Source organism: Dromaius novaehollandiae, chromosome 1 (genome assembly GCF_036370855.1).
Source record: "Dromaius novaehollandiae isolate bDroNov1 chromosome 1, bDroNov1.hap1, whole genome shotgun sequence".
Lineage (NCBI taxonomy): Eukaryota > Metazoa > Chordata > Aves > Casuariiformes > Dromaiidae > Dromaius > Dromaius novaehollandiae.
In genome coordinates, this window is record NC_088098.1 from 119,169,791 (window position 1) to 119,187,812 (window position 18,022).

At 36.4% G+C, this 18,022-nt stretch overlaps 2 protein-coding genes across 10 annotated transcripts; one reads left to right on the forward strand and one right to left on the reverse strand.

The window, feature by feature from the left end:
• Nucleotides 1–263: 263 nt before the first annotated feature.
• Nucleotides 264–6,111, forward strand: RIPPLY3 (ripply transcriptional repressor 3). Of its 3 annotated transcripts, none has more exons than XM_064524907.1 (4): nt 264–612; nt 1,707–1,773; nt 3,935–4,002; nt 5,245–6,111. In XM_064524907.1, the coding sequence occupies exons 1-4, from the start codon at nt 503–505 to the stop codon at nt 5,384–5,386; spliced, it is 387 nt and encodes a 128-aa protein (XP_064380977.1). In that variant the 5' UTR covers nt 264–502; the 3' UTR covers nt 5,387–6,111. The 3 variants fall into 3 exon arrangements, with proteins under 3 accessions (XP_064380977.1, XP_025977315.1, XP_025977316.1); XM_026121530.2 differs by having other exon boundaries at nt 276–612; nt 1,704–1,773; XM_026121531.2 differs by having other exon boundaries at nt 280–612; nt 1,704–1,773; nt 5,260–6,111.
• PIGP (phosphatidylinositol glycan anchor biosynthesis class P) lies at nt 3,231–17,947 on the reverse strand. 7 transcript variants are annotated; one of them, XR_010392628.1, is made up of 8 exons: nt 17,708–17,943; nt 17,308–17,408; nt 15,960–16,032; nt 15,323–15,441; nt 13,750–13,891; nt 10,220–10,375; nt 7,543–7,788; nt 3,231–4,967 (listed from the first exon to the last, which is right to left on the reverse strand). XR_010392628.1 is itself a non-coding variant. In XM_064524889.1 (6 exons), the coding sequence occupies exons 2-5, from the start codon at nt 17,387–17,389 to the stop codon at nt 13,761–13,763; spliced, it is 405 nt and encodes a 134-aa protein (XP_064380959.1). In that variant the 5' UTR covers nt 17,390–17,408; nt 17,708–17,943; the 3' UTR covers nt 9,204–10,375; nt 13,750–13,760. The 7 variants fall into 7 exon arrangements, 4 of the variants coding, with proteins under 4 accessions (XP_064380959.1, XP_025977313.1, XP_025977312.1 ...); XR_010392629.1 differs by lacking the exon at nt 3,231–4,967 and adding an exon at nt 5,230–5,357; XR_010392635.1 differs by lacking the exon at nt 7,543–7,788.
• Nucleotides 17,948–18,022: the final 75 nt, after the last annotated feature.

The window sequence follows — 18,022 nt, forward strand, 5'->3', positions numbered from 1 at the left end:
GAAAATGGAAGAGACTTCTGTAATTTCAATTTTTTATTTTACATTTAAAGTTCTCTATAAGTCTCCATTATGCTTTTTTAGGATTTCTGTTCAGAATCATATTCTTTCCTTTTCAGTGATCAGATAGGATCTGATCAGATGCTGAGGGTTTTCCCAAGACACACAAAAAGAGTATTCACATCATATATTTCATATGGAACAAATGCGGATTTTGTAAAGCAGCGACAGAAAGATAAAAGACATGGATTGTTCTCAATGTGATTTGCTAAGGAAACTTAACAAAAAGCCTCTGTTTCTCTAGAATTACCCTCCCCAGGGCAGTCTAACCACGTGAGAACCGAACCCGTATCAAAACTCATTAAGGACACTTCTCTCCTTTTACCTGAGGCCTTGTTTGTTTTAGGTAAATATTCTTTGGGAGCTGAGATAAAGGAGGAGCTGAAAGGCCAAGGCAAGCACGCAGCCTGCCACAGGAACAGCAGGCTTTAGACCATCAAGTACTATGGAGGGTGCAGCTGCAGATGCCTTGCTCCAGGCTACAGTGGACGACATCTGTCATTGCTCCAGAGACACCCAGCTGCATTTGCTCCATCCAAGAGAGCAGCTACAGAGGTAAGACAGATTACAGGGAGAGAACTTTTTTCACCAGCCATCCTTTGAAAACTCCAGCAGAAATACTATGAACTGGAAACAAGAAGACTCCCTTAAAAGCAGGGATCCAGTCCAAGGAGAGAGAATATATCTATCTACAGACATCAGTGAATTTTTAAAATAATTTTAAAATAATAATACTACCTGCTGAATCATAACATGAGCAATAAATCAGTTTGTGCAGTAAGCATATAGTCTCTTGAAAGACTACTAAGAAGCTCAGACTTTAAGTATACTTTGAATGTAATGATTTTGACACTGAATAGACAATAAAAAACAAATTTTTACTTCAAAAAAAAGGCAAAATACATTTCTGAAAACATTTCACTTTGAACTGATATTTTGTTTTGCCAATATTTTATCCTTTTCAGTCAAATATTTCAGAACTTAATTTGCATTCAGCTCCAGTTATAAGTAAGATTGCAATAACTGCTTTTTTTTTAATCACATTACGTTGTCCATCTGAAAGCATTATTCTTCTTTCCCTACTGTATGGATCTTTTACCCAGCAGCAGAGAAGATAACCTCTATTAAAAATGGCAAGTACAATTGTAACCCCCACTCTGAAATTGTCTTAACAAAAGGTAGATACAGCATCTACCATTGTATATGCACTCTTAAACTGATTAGGTCAGATTACCCATGTTAGTTTAACACTGGAGTTGCTTAATCAATAAATAATCAGCCACACAATGACCATATGTAATCTTCTTCAATTAGAAATACTGTCAGACAGGGAAGATTATTTTTTATTTTTTAGCAGTGCTGTATAAGCAAAAAAGATTTCAATATTAATTAATCATTAGAAGTTACAGTCCCATGAATTGAGAAGGGAAATACTACCAGAGTGGAAAATGTGCAAGTGATTGTCTACTTTGTCTAAACAGAAGACAGAATAATTTTGCCATAAAAATCAGATTTACCAAATCAAAATGTGTTGAAAAGAAAAAAAATCACATTATTTCAAAAGAATGTAACAAAAGGAAGTGCATTGTATGGAAATCACTGCAGAGAATTAACTATGGGAGTGTTATTCTATGTTAATCTTTCAGCAGCCCTGCTTTATGGAGGCCCTGGATACTCACAGCAAGAGCTGATAAAATGACAGAGAATCAAAGAATGGTGAGAATAAATTCGGGATAAAATAATCATCATAGAAAACAGGTGCAGAAATTCTAACTATTTGAACAGAGGAAGTGAGGATTAGTTTTCCTTTCTGTTCATTTGTTCTTTAAAGTATTTCTTTGGTGTTAAAAAATGTTTCAAATTACATTTTGTTCTATACGTGATAATGTTTAAAAGAGTACCTCTAATTTTGTATCAGATATAGAATTATTATCAATTGTTAAAGAGCTGCAGAAAGCACTGCTGACTAAGACAACTCTCCAGTATACCCTCATTTTAACATCAGTTTTTACTTGCTTAATTACAAAAATAGTAAGAATATCCAGAGTTTGAAATTTTCAGGCCTGGTCCATCTGTGATGTTGTTTTGAGTGAAAACGACTTTAAGATGGGATTTAAAAAAACATACCTTTTTATTACAATTGTACTGCTTGATTTTGGAAGGGATATTGCTATAGCTAAAACAGCTATGAAATCAACAGAAAACTCAATATAAAAATGGGTATTTCTGAAAAATGCCTTTGAAAGGCCCAGTGATTATGAGTTTTACAGCCCATCCACATGCCTGCAGCCTCCTAGATACCTCTGTAGCTTGGGACCTAATGAGAGTTAAAGGACGGAAACACTTTTCTTGCCCTTTTTAACAGGGGCGTAACATTTGAGGAAAGATGCTTGGATACTTTGTGTAGTGTGTAAGTGGGAAAAGATACTTGCTAATGCGTAGCAACATTCCACAGCTGCAGAAGGCAAGAGGAGTCTTCTTCAGCAGAGCTACTGAGGTTTCCAGGAGGGGAGCTTCAAAGGTGGGGTGGGCACAATGTTTTTGCTAGTTGCATGTCAAATACTTCTATTTTCTGCAAGATGTGTGTGCAAATGCCAGTGCTTTGCAGATCAGTAGACATTCTAAGCACTGGAAAGTGAAGCAAACAAAAAAGACAGTATTCTCTGTTTTTGTAATTAAAATAAGGTTCAGTAATCTGCATATAAAAATCTACCATGAGAGAGTGAAAGATGCAGAAAAAAGCACTAAAAAATAAAAGTAGTGGTAACAAATTTAAAGGAACAATTTAAGTTCTGTTCCCCAAAATGTGTTCTAATATAGTCTATAGTTACCTAATGATACACTTCTCATTAAAAAAGTAATGTTTTTCCTACTTGTAAATGTGCCATTATTTATAACAGAAGAAAAAGGCCATGAACAAAAATTTATATTGAAGTTATTTTCTGAAGTATATATAATTCAGTACAATTTGGATTAACCCTGAACATTTTCTGCCACACACAAACAACTGAATCAGATTTGCAATTAGTTGGCTTTATCAGAATTTCTTCAGAAATACTGTATTATAGTCTGAAAAGAAAAATGTAATCCATATGGCACACATGTATATGTATTTAATTAATATTATCATTTTTAAAAAATGTATTCCAAAGGGAAGAGCATAAAAATATAAGTCAATAAAATAAAGAAGACAATTTTATTGCAAATGTGAAAAGAGGAAAATAACATATAGTGTTAATTATTTAACATACATGCTATAATGACATCTACAATGTTCTGCAAGATGAGAAGTCCATTTTGCTAGGTACTGTGGAAACAAAGTAAATGAGTCTCCTGATTTAAAAGAGAAAAAAAAATAACAGCTTGAAAACAAAACATTTTGCCTGAAAGACAAACATGCAGGTATGAGAGAAAAGGGACAGCATAAAAAATAGAGAGACAATTCAAGACCTCTTGCTCAATCTGTAGCCAAAGGGCCTTTTGTTGCCCACCAGAACATCCACGCTGAAGCCTGCTTCCGCAGAAAAAAGCACTGTGAACAGCCTTTAGCCTCGATGAATTGCTCTGACAGTGGCAAAAGTCATCTTTGTCTGTTTGTAGGAGAGTGGACAGTTTCTAGATTCTGTTCAACAAAAACTTTAGTACAGCAAAATTAAATCTCCCTATTTTATGTAAAGTCAAGTTTATAACAACAGGGAAAATGAAATCTTGTTCTAAGCTATGGAACAGAAATATCAGATGATAGCTGTCTCCTGATTTTGTGTGCAGCACATCAAACAAAGCAACACTACTACAGAATTTTACAGTTATCTGTACAAGAAAATAGTGAAATCTTAATTTATATCCTATTTTAAATGATAAATATGTCTCTTTGCAGTCAGAACAGGATGGTCAACTACGAAATTTTAGACCAAAAGGAGCCCTGGGTTTTCAACATCCAGTGAGGTGAGATAAATCTTATCATTTGATACAGGAAAAGTGAAACTTTCCCCCAAAAGTCATATTCCTTCTATGGAAAAATATAAGTTCATCTCTGGAGTATGTCTTTTCAGTGATGCAGTTCAGCTACTCACCAAACTTCATAGATTTTTATCCTTCCACAAAGAAGGATGCTCAAGCTAAACAGAAGCTGAAGCAATATACTAATACTGAAAATACGAAAGAAGTCATCTTAAACTCGGCGTTATCCTGCCTGATCTAATTTATGCTTACATTTATTAATATGACACCAAGCCTACAATACCCAGATAATTAACATGAGTAGCTGCTAATGGAATATGACTTGCTACAGACCTGTACCTTGAGGTTGCTTAAATTTGCTCTTGAATAAAGACTGAACTCTAGTTAAACTTTTCTTATGGTGGGGGAATTCATAAGAATTTTCACCCCCAGTTGGATTCTTTACGGCTTAATGATGTACAAACTCCTGATGCAGACTTTCTATTTTGGGGGGAAAACTAATGGAATATCCCTCCTCTTTACAAGCATCTGCTTTTACATAAGTTGTAGAAGCTTAAACTTTGTTTGACCTTTGTCCCTCTGTCAAATTTAACTGAAGACTGGCCAAAGTGGAAACAAGAGGAAGACACACGCACACAAAAACACATACATATGTATACAAATAGCATGACCCCTTAAGTTTTGCTTTAGTGGGAAAGCAGGTGAAAACCTGAAATGTAAATTGAGACAGTAGGTTTAAAATTTCAGTGCAAAACAATACAAATTTTGAAATAAGCCGCTCTCAGTGTATACCTCCTCCTCTACTTGAAGACACAAAAATCATTAATATCAACCTCAATGCCATAGGCAACCCACTGCAGTCTCAGTTCAGTGTCAGGAGGGCTTCCACAATTCCAGGATGTTCCCCAAGCTTCCCACAACTGGAATGGACACCTGCATTCTGCATGGTGCTAAAAAAAAAAAAAAAATTCAACCACATGTCATTGCCATGGCAACACATTCTCAGGGAGAAACCTTGGATAAATCCAGTATGTGATATGCCCAGAGCAACTGAGGTAACTGAAAATCAACAGTACTTTTTGGTTAGCAAGTTTTATTGTAAGAGATGTCAAAGACCCCAGGATTTTTTTGTTTACAAAGAAAGGAGAAAATAGATTATAATACTCAAGCTAGGTTGGTTGCGAAAGATTCACATAGTTTTTCTTTTAAAACATGTTTTCTTATTAGACTTTATTTGCCCAGGTCCAAATCCCAAAAGTTTCTTAGTAACATCGGAGAGAAGGTTCTGGCTAGTTTTCCAGTGCAGGCTACAATTCACTTCTACAATGATGACATTGACTCTGAGGAGGATGAAGAAGAGATCAGTTAAGCCTAACGACAAACAGCAGTCAGCCTTGGACAAATACATGAACAAAAAAAGCAAGAGACAAAAAAGGAACTGTAACACACGTATGGACAAACATCTAACTGAGTGAAAAAACACATCAAAGTGCATATGAAACCTGTTTATAACCGTCTTGCCAGGAAGAATGAGTCAGTGTAACTGGAAACAAAGAGGAAATCCTTTTGCCTTTCTGAGAAACTTTTAAACCCTGAAGCTTAACAAAAGATTATAGTATTTTAAATTGAGTTGGTTTAAGTGACACTTGGATTAAGAACATTAAGAGCACTGTATTTAGTGACTATCCTTTTACATTGCAGTCCTGTTAAAACAAAAATGATTATGATTGATTATGTACATGCTATAATGTACAACCCCAGAAAAACCTGAAAGTTTTGAAACACAAAATTTCTAAAAATTAAAGAATGGTTTAAAGTGTAAAGCCTATTGCTTATTAGCTCTATGGGGTACACTTACTCTGGTATGAATGCTATATGCCAAATTAACCAGATCCATTTCAACAGAGATTCCAGTATAACCCCCTGCAGAGACAAGTTCTAAATGTCTTGTGATGTTATCTGGGGTCCTGTCATTCCATTATTACCAGACTTTCCTCCTCTAATCAGAAAAGTGCCTTTCTCAATCAGAAAAAAATGTAAATCTTGATTAAAAACTACAATTAAATGACACATTAAAACATGCATTAAATTCTACCTTTGTTTTTGTCCTAATCACAATATTCAAATCTTATTTCTACAGTTTAGTGTGCTGAAATCTATGATTTTAGTTTAATTGATGTACTGTTGATTCCTACCTGGTGTTGTTTGGATGTGTATCTTATTACCTTGAAATTCTTTTTAAACTGATGTTCAGGGTGACTTAAGTTACTAATTTTCACAAGCAACTTTACTGTTACGTACAGTTTAGACACACATATTATATTCCAACACAGTCAGCTAGCCAAAACCTGCTTTTTCAGTGTAATTTATTTTATTCAGAGAATTGGTAAAATCTGTTTTGCTTAAAGCAAACTGCTGTTTGCATAAATTGTATATGCTCAGAGAGTTTGCCAGGATTTGTGTTGCTATGCCAGTATTTTTCAATTAGCTCAAGGATTAGCTTTTTGGCCACACTATGTTTCAGAATTACTATGCTTCAATTTTCTTATTTCTAACCAAAACTGATATACTTTCTCTGGAGACAAGGCAAAGGCAGAATCCAAGATTCTTAACCTTATCTACAGAACTTTCGGTAGTGTAGATAAGGTGAGATAGTTGTAAGAGCCACTTAATGTGTGCGTCAGATCCTTCTCTTAGTACAATGCAATTAGACAAAGTGATAGTGTTCTAAATTGTAAATCTGGCAAATTAGGATTTCAAATGAACCAATATATTAGAATGGAGGATGTTTTTGAAACTCCATTTACAAACTTGAAAACTGATCTGGTAATTAAATTTACACAATGAGATAACATCCTATAATATATGGAATCAAACGAATTAGTTCAATCTGTAAGCCCTGGTGTGACACATGAAAATTCAGCTGTTTCATATATCACTCACTCATCATCTCCTCCTCTTCCCTTCCCAATACAGGGAACTAACATGCAGACATATAACAGGTCCCTCACTTCTCTCACCAGGTATCTTAAAAAACATATATATATATATTCTAGCTTCATCATACTCAATCTGTAGCACATTTAAATAAAAGAGCATCCAAGATCACTTAACAGGTCAGTGTTAATGACATATTTCATACAATGGTCAAATTACTGTACATTAAGCATAACTTCTGCCTTGCAAGAAGCTCTAGCAGGGCTTCTTCTCACCTTTTAAGACATCTCTTTGGGCACTTGTACTCTAATTTTTCCCTGTGATGTGACAGAAACCACTAGGTCAATCTGGTTATTGCTGAATTGCTCAGGTCTCCATTGAGGTTTACTGGAATCTGGAGGGAAACATCTGCCTCCTCTGTAAAAATGTCTCTGTAACTTCGTAGTTACCTGACAGTCTCCACACAGTATGGTGTTCCCCAGCAAACTTGTTACACTTGAGCCATTTGCTTCACATAGATGATGTCACCATGTAATGAATCACTGAGTAACAGAAACACTCTGCAGGTTCCTCCTTGCTGATCCTTACCTTTCTATCAAGACTGCTGTCTCTTACTTCCTCCTTCATAGCTTCTCTGCCTGCCCTGCAGAAGCCCAGCAGTGTGCTATGTTTATCCTTTAGAAAAATACCAGATGAGACCAGTGGATGCTTGTGGTCATATATGTTCAGCAAGCACTGATGTTACTGTTGTTGCAGGATAAATGAGAAACAGCTCTTCATAGGTCCACAAGAAATAAATGGAGGCCACCTCAGTTGCAGTCCAGACTGATCCTCCTGTAAGATGATGTTTTGAGCTGGAGGGATTAGTATCAACAGCTAGGACTATTTCATCCTAAACACCTTGGATGACCAGAAGTTATCATGTGCAAATAAGCACACTTAAATAAAATATGCATTGTGACCCCTTACCAGTTCATTAATAATTAGAAGAAGGCTACAAGTGAACTAATTATAGCATCTCTGTTATTTAACTGCAGTTAACTTTCAGTTTTCAGTTCTGGTTTGTTACTTTATCTGTGGTTTGACCTAGGGAAGTCTTGAGTAACCTTAGAATCATTCATCATTTGCAGGAAAAAGACAACAAAGCACCCCACTTAATGAGTTTATCATGAGCTTACTACTTCAAAGACAAGACCAGATTAAATTAAATGTTAGTTCAGGATCTCTGTTCCACAGAACTTCCGTTCTTGTTCAACAACTGTAATGTTTCCAGCAAATGCTACCTTAGCCTTTCTGTTTCTATTTCATTTTATCTAAAATTATGACACTGAAAGACAAATTGTTGTTCCACTGGTACTGGCAGAATGCTGGAGAGATTAACTACACAATGTCAACAGAGTTTATGCTTCTACTGTATTTATTCCTGTTAAAAGTCAAAATGTGTTCATAAAATGGTCTTAAATTCTACTTGCAAGCTCTGTTGCAATGACAAGCTCTTAAAGGATAAATATATTCAACGGAAGCACACCTCTGGCATGATTTTGTTAAGTGTCCTTTCTAAACATGATCCACTAATTATTTGAATTACATGAAAAATAACATAGGAATGATTTTTTTTTCTAAACTACATTTATACTGAGAGGATAACAACAGTGGCAGGGAGGAAAGAATTAAACTGCCACATCTAAAAAAAGGCAGTCTTCACAATGGCATTTTTATGAGCTCTAGAGAAAAAATCCATCAAGTTCACTGAAACATTTCTGAAGTAAATTACACTCCATAAAATCACGATTTCCAAATTGGATTAATCTATCAGCTCCTTATAGCAACAGGCTGAAATTTAAGTTGATCATGTATATTGCACAGCATACCAACCAAATTTACTTTGTCGATCTTTCTTTAAGGACACTGGCAGAACAAAACTAAATGTTTCCAAAACCTCCTCCTCATAACACAGCTCAATTCATGAACCAAGGGAGAGATTAAAAAAAAACCCCATTAATCTCAGTTGTTCTAGAGCTGACCAAAAACGTAACAGTATACAAGCAAGCAGGACTTTGCATCAAGCATTTTAAACACTCAGACTAAAGTGCCAATGGAAAAGGTACATTATGCAACCAAAGGTATTCACACAGAAGTCATGTATTAACTATTCTGATTGTAAGCCAGAAATACTTTATCATTTATACCCACAAATGAAATAGAAGTTCATAAGAACTGCCTTGTAAAGAAACCAAGGATTCAAAAAGTCTTTCTTAAAATAACTTTAATATTGAGCCTGTCATTGTACCTGTAGGTGAGAACTTCAGTATGAACATGAATTAAGTATTAGAAAAACACTGTATCAGGCCAGAGATCTTCTCATAGTTTCTAATCACACTTGCAATACTGAATTGCTACAGCTACAGCAAATGAATATATCCAACACCTTGATTTGCTATCCTCTCTTGGGCCAGGTAAGGGGAACAGGGGAAAGGGGAAGATGACTCAAACACTGTTTAGATTACCCTACAGTTAACTCTGACCTCATACTTAAGTTTTGTCGGGGTGGAAAGTTCACTGTTTCTACGGCTATGATCACTTCTCTCCATTCTTTTTCCCTTAACATCTTTTAGGCCTAACTTTGTCTAATTTAACTCAGAGCATCTTAAGGCCCACTCAGAAGAACTACAAAACCTGTTAGTATTAGTTTATCACCTCTGTCTTTCCCTGTGTATCCTTTATTTGCCGTTTGGGGCAGAGCAGCATTTTTAGTGTTTGTTGCCCAACTAGCATAAAGGAGTCAAAATCAACAACCGTAACTCCAGAAAGAGATCTGCACTTAACTCCAGAAAGAGATCTACACTATGGAATGAATACATTTATTTTCCTTCCTTCTCCTACTCTCAGAGAAGTTTCAGGCACACATAGTGTGAGCAGTATGAGCCTTCTTAATTCGGGTAAATTCCTAACCTTACAGAAATGCTGCCTGCAGGAACAGGATAAAAATATTAGAGCTTTCTGATTTATATGACAGTGTCTTTGATTGTAGCTATTGATACCTGAATTTTTTCCAAAGTCTAGAGTAGTATAATTTGTTGTTACTCACTTTCTAGCCAACTCTCCCCTTCCCACATCATAAACAACAGTTGTTTTAAAGAGCATCAAATTGAGAGAATTCCCTGCTATGCTCAAAATAGTTTTAAGATAGTCTATACATGTTAGAATGCTTTAGGTATGGTGCAATTAAGGTGTGGCCTGCTTGTAACAACAAAAGTTTACCTACAAGGAGGAGGACTTCTCCTGTCCTACTACTGTCAGAACATGTTTCTTCACTTGGTACAGTTTTCTGCAAGGACATCACTTCTGTGGTCATTCACTGAAATAAAATTTGAGATTCCATGTTTCTTTTTCTTTCCATTTCCTGTGCTGGTCACCCTATCTGTAGGAACAGTAAACACAAATACAAAATTGTGCTAGCGTTTTGTAATACTTGCTTGCATATTTTACTCCATCATTTTCCTCTTCTGCTATAGGTTCCCCTTATCTCAATGACAGTGGCCAAATACTTGCAATAATGAAATATTTAAAATAAAAATGAAATTGTCTGGGTACAAAGAAAATCTTGCTCTTCTGCTACTTCATATGCATACACTATGCACTTGCCCTGAAGCCTCGAAACTCATGGCACTCAATACAGTGCAATGCAACAAAAGACCAGAAACCAAAAGAGCTTCCATTTTCAATTATTTGCATGACTCTCTACTCCCAGAGTTTCTTTTTCTCAGTTCAACTTCATTCATCAACTCAACATCACAAACTGCATCACTGCTACCCTTCTCTTTACAGCTAAGACAGAAAGGAGAGAGACTTGATCTCTATCGTCACTACACAGTCAAATTTGGTAACTGCCTTATTACCTTCATTGGCATACAACCTTTTTATTTGAAGCAACGCACCTCTGATATTTTTTTATAACATGTTGACGCATTCATTCATTTACCATATTTGGGCAACTTATCTTACAAAATGAAGTTTCTTTATGCCAAGATGTGTAAAGCACCATCAATATCCACTACACTAAAAACTGCATAAAAATTCGAGAAGTTACATACAAAAGCATGGCTAACGTTTAATCATTTAGCTTGCTTCAACAGGAATAAAGCAGTTGGTCTAACTCTACTGATTACTACTGTTTGTGCTAAAACAATATGCCACGAATAAGCTCTAAGGATGAAAATAGGGGCAAATTTTTTAGCTCTATCCAGGTCAAACTCTGAGAAGAATGGATATCTGATACCTAAAATCATTAAATGGGTATGTTTTCTAAAAAAAGGGGGTACCAGCAACACACTGCAGTCATTTCAGATTGTTTTGGAATAATCTCTAAGGCAAAATCTACATAAAACCTACTAAGTATCTACAGCTAAAAGGATGCTGCATCTTTACAAATGGGAGAATCTTTCCTTTTCTCTTTGCTAGAGTGGTAGAGTTGTTTATCTTTTGCTTAATCACAGCTATATGCAAGACTATGAAATGATGGGTCCCAAACACCTGCAATCCCCTAGAAAAACATATTTATTAAAGGACATACACTGTAAATGTTACCTAGCTTTATTTTGATGACAGAGGCAACTTCTGAAGTGTCAAACATTACCCAAGTTGAAGAAAAGGTCACTACAGTGTCTTTGAAGCACTGTCACATGACAGTGATAGAAAAGCAAAGATTGAGTTTCATGCCTGCAAGTTTTACTTAAACAAATGGCCCCAGTTTGTCTATTCACAGAGGTGCCTCTGTTAGTTTTCCCATAATTGTGAGGTCAGCAGTCAAATGAAATAGCAGATTCATCACTGACAGAATCTTTATCCAAGGTTTACAGTCCTTTAATTTGTGTGCTTTGAGGACCTGAGGGCATTTTCCAGCAGCTTTTCTTTATCCTGAAGAGATCTGGGTATTCTTACCCGGGGACTAAATTAATCCTTGCACTAAATGATGCCAGTTGCCGATTTAGAATTAAAAAAGAAATTGCTCTCTCAGAAATCAAAAGGAACATAGAACACAGCCAGAAATTATACAAGAAAAGATGACTCTGCAGTCAATACTTCAGTGTTTACAAAGTAATTAGACATCTGACAAAAGAGTAAATACATCTCCATGTCTGTTGATCATAAAATCTTGAATTGACCCTGTATACGGGTGTGCAAGTGCACAAGTTGAAATAAACAGAAGGGCAAAAACAGAAGGAGGGGGGGACAATGACAGCAACTGGGGACAAGCTGAAAGACAAAGCATACATGCACACACCCCCCTCCAGCCCAAAACTATCAAGCAAATAAACATGGTACTAATTTACAGTCATTAGGCATACGTACTAATATTCTCAAGAAATGCCCCCAAACAACTACGCACCTGAAATTTACTATTTCAAAGTGAAATCCCAAACAGCTTTTTTTGCTTAGTTAAGAAGGTATTTTTCTCTTCATACCCATAAGACTTAGCATGCTTTTCTTTTTTCTTTAGATAAAGGTGGGAAAAGTAACAAACTATTAGAGGACCAAGGAACACCAACTTTCATAGTTATACCAGACTGATTGGTTGTGACCAGGTCATAAAATTTCCCACGCACACTCATGGCTGTTTTGACTGATTTCTGAAGGCATAAGAGCCTTCATACATAAATTTTCAGAAAGCTCTATATTCTTTTAATGAAATGGTGATTTCTATAATTAAATTCTCTGATGGTCAGAATTTGGCTTGCAGACCTAACAAACCATCATAAGGCTTTATTTACTGGTCTTTCCAAACAAAAAGAATAATCTTGACTACTGAAGATAAATACTTTAAAAACAGTAATAATCAGATTTTTGACTCTCAGAAGAAAACAAATATGTATTGTCTGTCTCCTCATTAGTGCCTACATGAGAACAAAACTCACTGTTTAAGAAATATTCAAACCATTGCTGAAACAAGCAGATACGCTTTGTGCTCTAATCTAGACCATAGTAAGAAGGACCTGTGGGTTCCTGTATTTACAGGCATTTCTTTGAATTACTAGATTCTTTGATTCTGGTAATAGTTTTCTGTATTTTTAAGGATGAACATTAAAAAAAAGTCATTTTAGGACTTGTTGCAGAAAGTCTTCACAACTCATATTCCTTGTTTCCAGTAATCTTGGTATTTTAATAAGTCTAACCAGTTTGTAGAAAATAAATATAGATTGCTGAGCGTAAAGAAAATCTACCTCTACATACCTTGATCCAAGACAAATATTACAGAACCACAGAAAAATTGTTAACTTTAAACAAGTAAAAATAACTATATTTTATTAATATTTACAAATGCAAACTGTGTATTTAAGATGGAAATACTTCAGTTTAATGTGACTTGTAAACCAAAGTAAAACAAAAACAACAGGAGAGAGATTCAAGAGCCTCAGGCATTAGTCTAACAGAGCACATTTGCTCTCCCTGAATTCAGTGAAAAACAGTATTGAATTAGGCTCAAATTCTTTTTCTTTTACATTGAGAGGGAAAAATATAGCAGCAGCCTGCAAGTAACAGATCATTTCTTTTAAATCACAAAAATGGTTAAATTAAATTAATGTAGCATTATTTTCAGACCAAAACAGATTATTAAGGCCCATGCATAACAAAACTGAGCCATTTCAACAATCAAATGTTTATATAAATTCAAGATAGAAATTCAGAAAAAATGTTTTGTTATACTAGCAGAAAATTTCTTCACTTTGCAGGGATAGGTTTTAATTCTCTGTTCAATTTCTGTAATGTTGCTACTAATACTTTATTCAGACAGACCTTAAATAAAATTAACTGCTATTGCAGATGCCTTTTTCAGGAAGGAAAAACATTCTGTTTACTTCACTGATGGAAACATCCCTCAATGCAGGAATTGCTTCTTCTTGAAATTTCTTCTGTTGTTGCTTTTTTGCATACTTATCTACAAGAAAAACAATAAATATGTTCTGCATATTAAAGATACTTTTTTCTTTAAAGAAATGCTACATAATGCAACATTCTACACATTTAGCTACTGTAAGCGTTGCTAAAAGCTCTCCATCTTGCTGAAGTATTAGATGGTAGTTCAGAAACACAACAAGAAAGTCACTGAAGAAATTAACCCTGCCCTCCTGCTGGAATTGCTATCTGGTACTCCACTTGGTAGTTACTGTCATACAGAATATCAAACATGTATGGAAAAACAAACAAACAAAGCCAACCCCCCTCCCCTCCCCAATTGCTCAGGCTGTTGTTTGAACAATTTATACTAGGATTTCCACTGCAAGATGTAGTCCATCCTCCTTTATGTTGGTTCCTTTTTGCCATTACCACACAGCTCCCTGCCCTGTATCAGCATAAACATTTTCCAAATTGCATGTTGAACACAATTGGGGAACTTGATCCCTCTGAAAAAAAAAAAAAAAGCTGACAAAAACAGCTCTTTTTCAACCAGAGTAGTTCCCCCATCCCATCTGTCATACAGCCACACAAAGTCTTGGCCTAGCACCAAGTGAGAAGACATGAGAATGTGAGTGAGCAGCCAAGAGCACATGGAGGACTAAACTACAGCTTTTGGCAGAAGCGTTGGGGAGTAAAGCATTTGAACTAGGGCCTTGACTGACTTTTTTCCTTTGTTGTTCACTATAATCTAATACTATACTTGTAGTTTGTTAAAACAATGCAATTTCAGTAGTCTACTCCCTTAGCAATAGTTAACTTCCTTGGTTCCTAGGCAAGCTTTTTTTTTTTTTTTTTTTTTTTAAAGGCTATCTGCAAATAGAACACCACGTGGAAAAAGATGCTGCTGTCTGGAGAATATTTTGAATGCCTAGAACTGGGCTGCTTGGGAGAAAGACAGACTATGAGAAAGTCAAAAGAAAAACTGAAAAACAATTTTTTTGAGATAATGCATTACTGACCTATATCTAATAAGGCCTCAGTACTGCAGCATCCTCAGCACACCAGTCTGACTCCTGCACACCTTACTTCATCTGCCATTGCCTTGTACTCATGCCCTTCTTCCTTATTCTACTCCTCACTTGTTTGTGACATATGGTATATGACTAGGAGAACTTCATGTGCTTATGTTCCTTTTCTCTCATGGTGCCTGTTTTACTAACAAACTACACTTTATTAGTTGGAAACTACTGCCATAAAATAATAAAGATGAAAGAGTCGAGCTCATGAATATCTTTTCACTCCAGTACATAAGTATTCCCAGGAACTCCTTTCTTATTTAACTCGGCTGAAAAATTAAGGGCTTAAAATGAGTCATATTATTTAAACTTACATATATATATATATATATATGTGTATGTATGTATGTATGTATGTATGTATGAAAATCCTCCAAAAATAACAATAACATTACCTGTAATAGTATGTGTGGAGTTGAGTGGAGCTGTACTCATCATGTTAATACCAAAAAGTAATATATAGCCTATTCCTATAGTAACTAGTAGATATGCAGGCAAAGCAACTGCCCAGTACCTGAAAAATAAAATTTTAAAATTTACATATCATAATAACAAAGTGTCTAATGACATAACAGTTTTAACATACTGGCTGTTACTGTATCCAGCGCAAACTTAAGCTAAGATGAAAAGAAACACTACCACTAAGTGTGGACTGTGGTTCCTCCCATGACGACTACTAGAGTCACTGTAACCAGCCTGTTATAAACAAATTCCTTATAGAGGGTTTTTAGTTTTTATATACAATTTAAAATTTACTGTATTTCCACTGGCAAACTTGGTTAAGACAAAATTTCATAATTTACCGTAATGAATTTCTTTCATTACACAGTATTTTTTCTTATAGTAATTATTTATTGTTATAAAATAATGCTTCACAAAAACAGCAGCCCTTTATCATCAAGGAAAAATGGATTAAATGGAAGGCCACCATTTAAAAAGATACATGTATAGTTTCTCTATTTGCTATTTAAAATTAATTCAGGGTGTTATAAACACATATACATTCAGGCTTAAGAGTTTATTTGAACTTACTTTTGAGGCCAGTATGTTAGTCCCAATGAGAACAGCCAAGTCTCAGGAACATATGCCCAGATAAGATACAGAACTGCACAAAAGAATTAAAAAAAAAAAAATCATTAACAGTGCAACTGATACTGTTTGAAACTTCTTCGGTTTTAGAGCAATACTTCCATACTGAAACATACCGTGATAGTATTTCGCTTTTACACAATGTAAACCAAAGTAGCTCTACCATGACATGGCAGAATACACCACTCATACACAAAACCTGCCCAGTATGGGGACAATGTTTTGTAGCTGATTAAATGCTACCACTTTTGTATTTACTTCAACATTTAGTTTTTGATTCCCTATGTAGGCAAACAAAAATTTTGTGCAATGCCTTGGAACTACACAACAAAAAGATTCAGCAAAAGCATGCCAAATGACTCCGCATACAGAGAATATTAAATTACAAAGTGATCATACAGTGGGTCATATAACTAAAAGAAGAGTTGGTAGAACTGTAGCGCTTGGATGGAAGAACTGAATTCAGAAAAAAAATAACTGCTGAAAATATTTTCTGTCTCTTGGCAATTTTAATAATGATTTTCAAGTTAACATAACCAATATTGAAAGTTTTTCTCCCTAACAATAAATGCAGAGTAAGTTTTAACAAAAACCAAGATGAACAGTTTACTAGCCAAACAGTGACACAAGATCTGGAACGGCAGCAGCTTGCTCTGTAGAAAACTGGGAAAAATGGAAGCTAACTTAGTTGCACTGCCACTTACCTCCAAAAAACGTGAAAGACACGTAAGAATCTTACTTTATTGTTCAACTACAATCTATTTGCAGTACCTTTTTGTTTGCTGAAAAGATGTTCTCATTTAATTCCCCCTCTCTAGGCTATCTTAGTCCTGTGTGGGCACATAACATATCCCCAGTGAAATGCTAAAGCATCTGTTTCATCAGCAGAGAAAAGCTGATATGATTCTAGTCATTTTCCATTGCTGTTAACCAAATATCCATTAACCTTAAATATCCGGGGTTTTAGCAGTTGAGGGTGGGGTGGGGATGTTGTACAGCTACCATCTACAGTGGTTGCAGAATAGCAACAGTATATGCAATTCAAGTAAAAAAGTTACTAAAATCAGAATGCAGAGAATTTTTTTAAATAAGCATTTGATCCCGTAATAGTATTAAAGCCAGACAAAACATGAAAGGACCACAAAAGGTAATGCTAGATTTTTGTACTGTCTCATGGATCTGGCAAGTAACTGTAATTGTAACCCTTTTAAATGGGTCTTACTGGAACTACATTTTTCTCCTAAGCACAGCAACACTTTTCAGTGAATTATTCACTACACAGCATACTTACTAAAGCCAAACCACGATCCTAGAAAAAGAGCAAATCCATATATTGCTCTTTCTGGCAATGGGGCTGGAGAGTTTTCAACCATGCTGGCCTCTTCCCTTTAACTTCGGGGGGAAAAGAAAAGAAGTATTACCCACAGGCTTCTTGGTACGTTTCGCCATGAATTACACGCTACTGGGGGGAGCAAGGCAGCACAAATCATTTATTCACCCCACACGTAGACATGACGCACCACACACTAACCACCGCTACCGCTCGCCTCGCTCCCCCGCCCCGCGCGCGCCGGCAGCCCGGTGCGCATACACAAGCCCGGCAGGACCCGCAGCCCCCGCCCCAACGGACGGGCAGCAGCCGCGGCGCTGCCAACCCCGTTTCTCTCGCAGCCCTTCCTTCTTTCCCCTACCGCCTGCCTCGGCCGGCTAGGCCATCGCGCCTTCTTCCTTTCGAGGTCTCCAGGAAGGGGAACCACACCCAGGGCGCCCTTAAGGGCAACAGGAAGAGAGGCACCGACCTGCCCACCCTGCTCCCGGTCACTGCGCGTCCCGGTGGAGGCGCGTTACATCTCGCGCAAGCGCAGTGGGAGAAAGAGCGCCTCACGCTTCCTCGCCCTCTGCGAGCGCCGGGAAGCAGGCGCATGCGCAGAAACTACGAGCGCGCGGCTGGCGAAGACCGCAGCGGCTCCTTGCCTAGCGTTGGCTTTCTCCCTTGACGTCAGGAG

What these genes read in the sequence shown, in the direction of transcription:
- PIGP (XM_064524889.1), bottom strand. Translation starts at nt 17,389, where the DNA reads ATGGTTGAAAACTCTCCAGCCCCATTGCCAGAAAGAGCAATATATGGA. An exon ending in CTAACATACTGGCCTCAAAA is followed by an intron (nt 15,442 to 15,959) that starts GTAAGTTCAAAT and finishes TTTATTTTTCAG; the next exon opens with GTACTGGGCAGTTGCTTTGC. An exon ending in CTCCACACATACTATTACAG is followed by an intron (nt 13,892 to 15,322) that starts GTAATGTTATTG and finishes TTTTTCTTGTAG; the next exon opens with ATAAGTATGCAAAAAAGCAA.
- RIPPLY3 (XM_026121530.2), top strand. Translation starts at nt 503, where the DNA reads ATGGAGGGTGCAGCTGCAGATGCCTTGCTCCAGGCTACAGTGGACGAC. An exon ending in TGACAGAGAATCAAAGAATG is followed by an intron (nt 1,774 to 3,934) that starts GTGAGAATAAAT and finishes GTCTCTTTGCAG; the next exon opens with TCAGAACAGGATGGTCAACT. An exon ending in GGTTTTCAACATCCAGTGAG is followed by an intron (nt 4,003 to 5,244) that starts GTGAGATAAATC and finishes TTTTCTTATTAG; the next exon opens with ACTTTATTTGCCCAGGTCCA.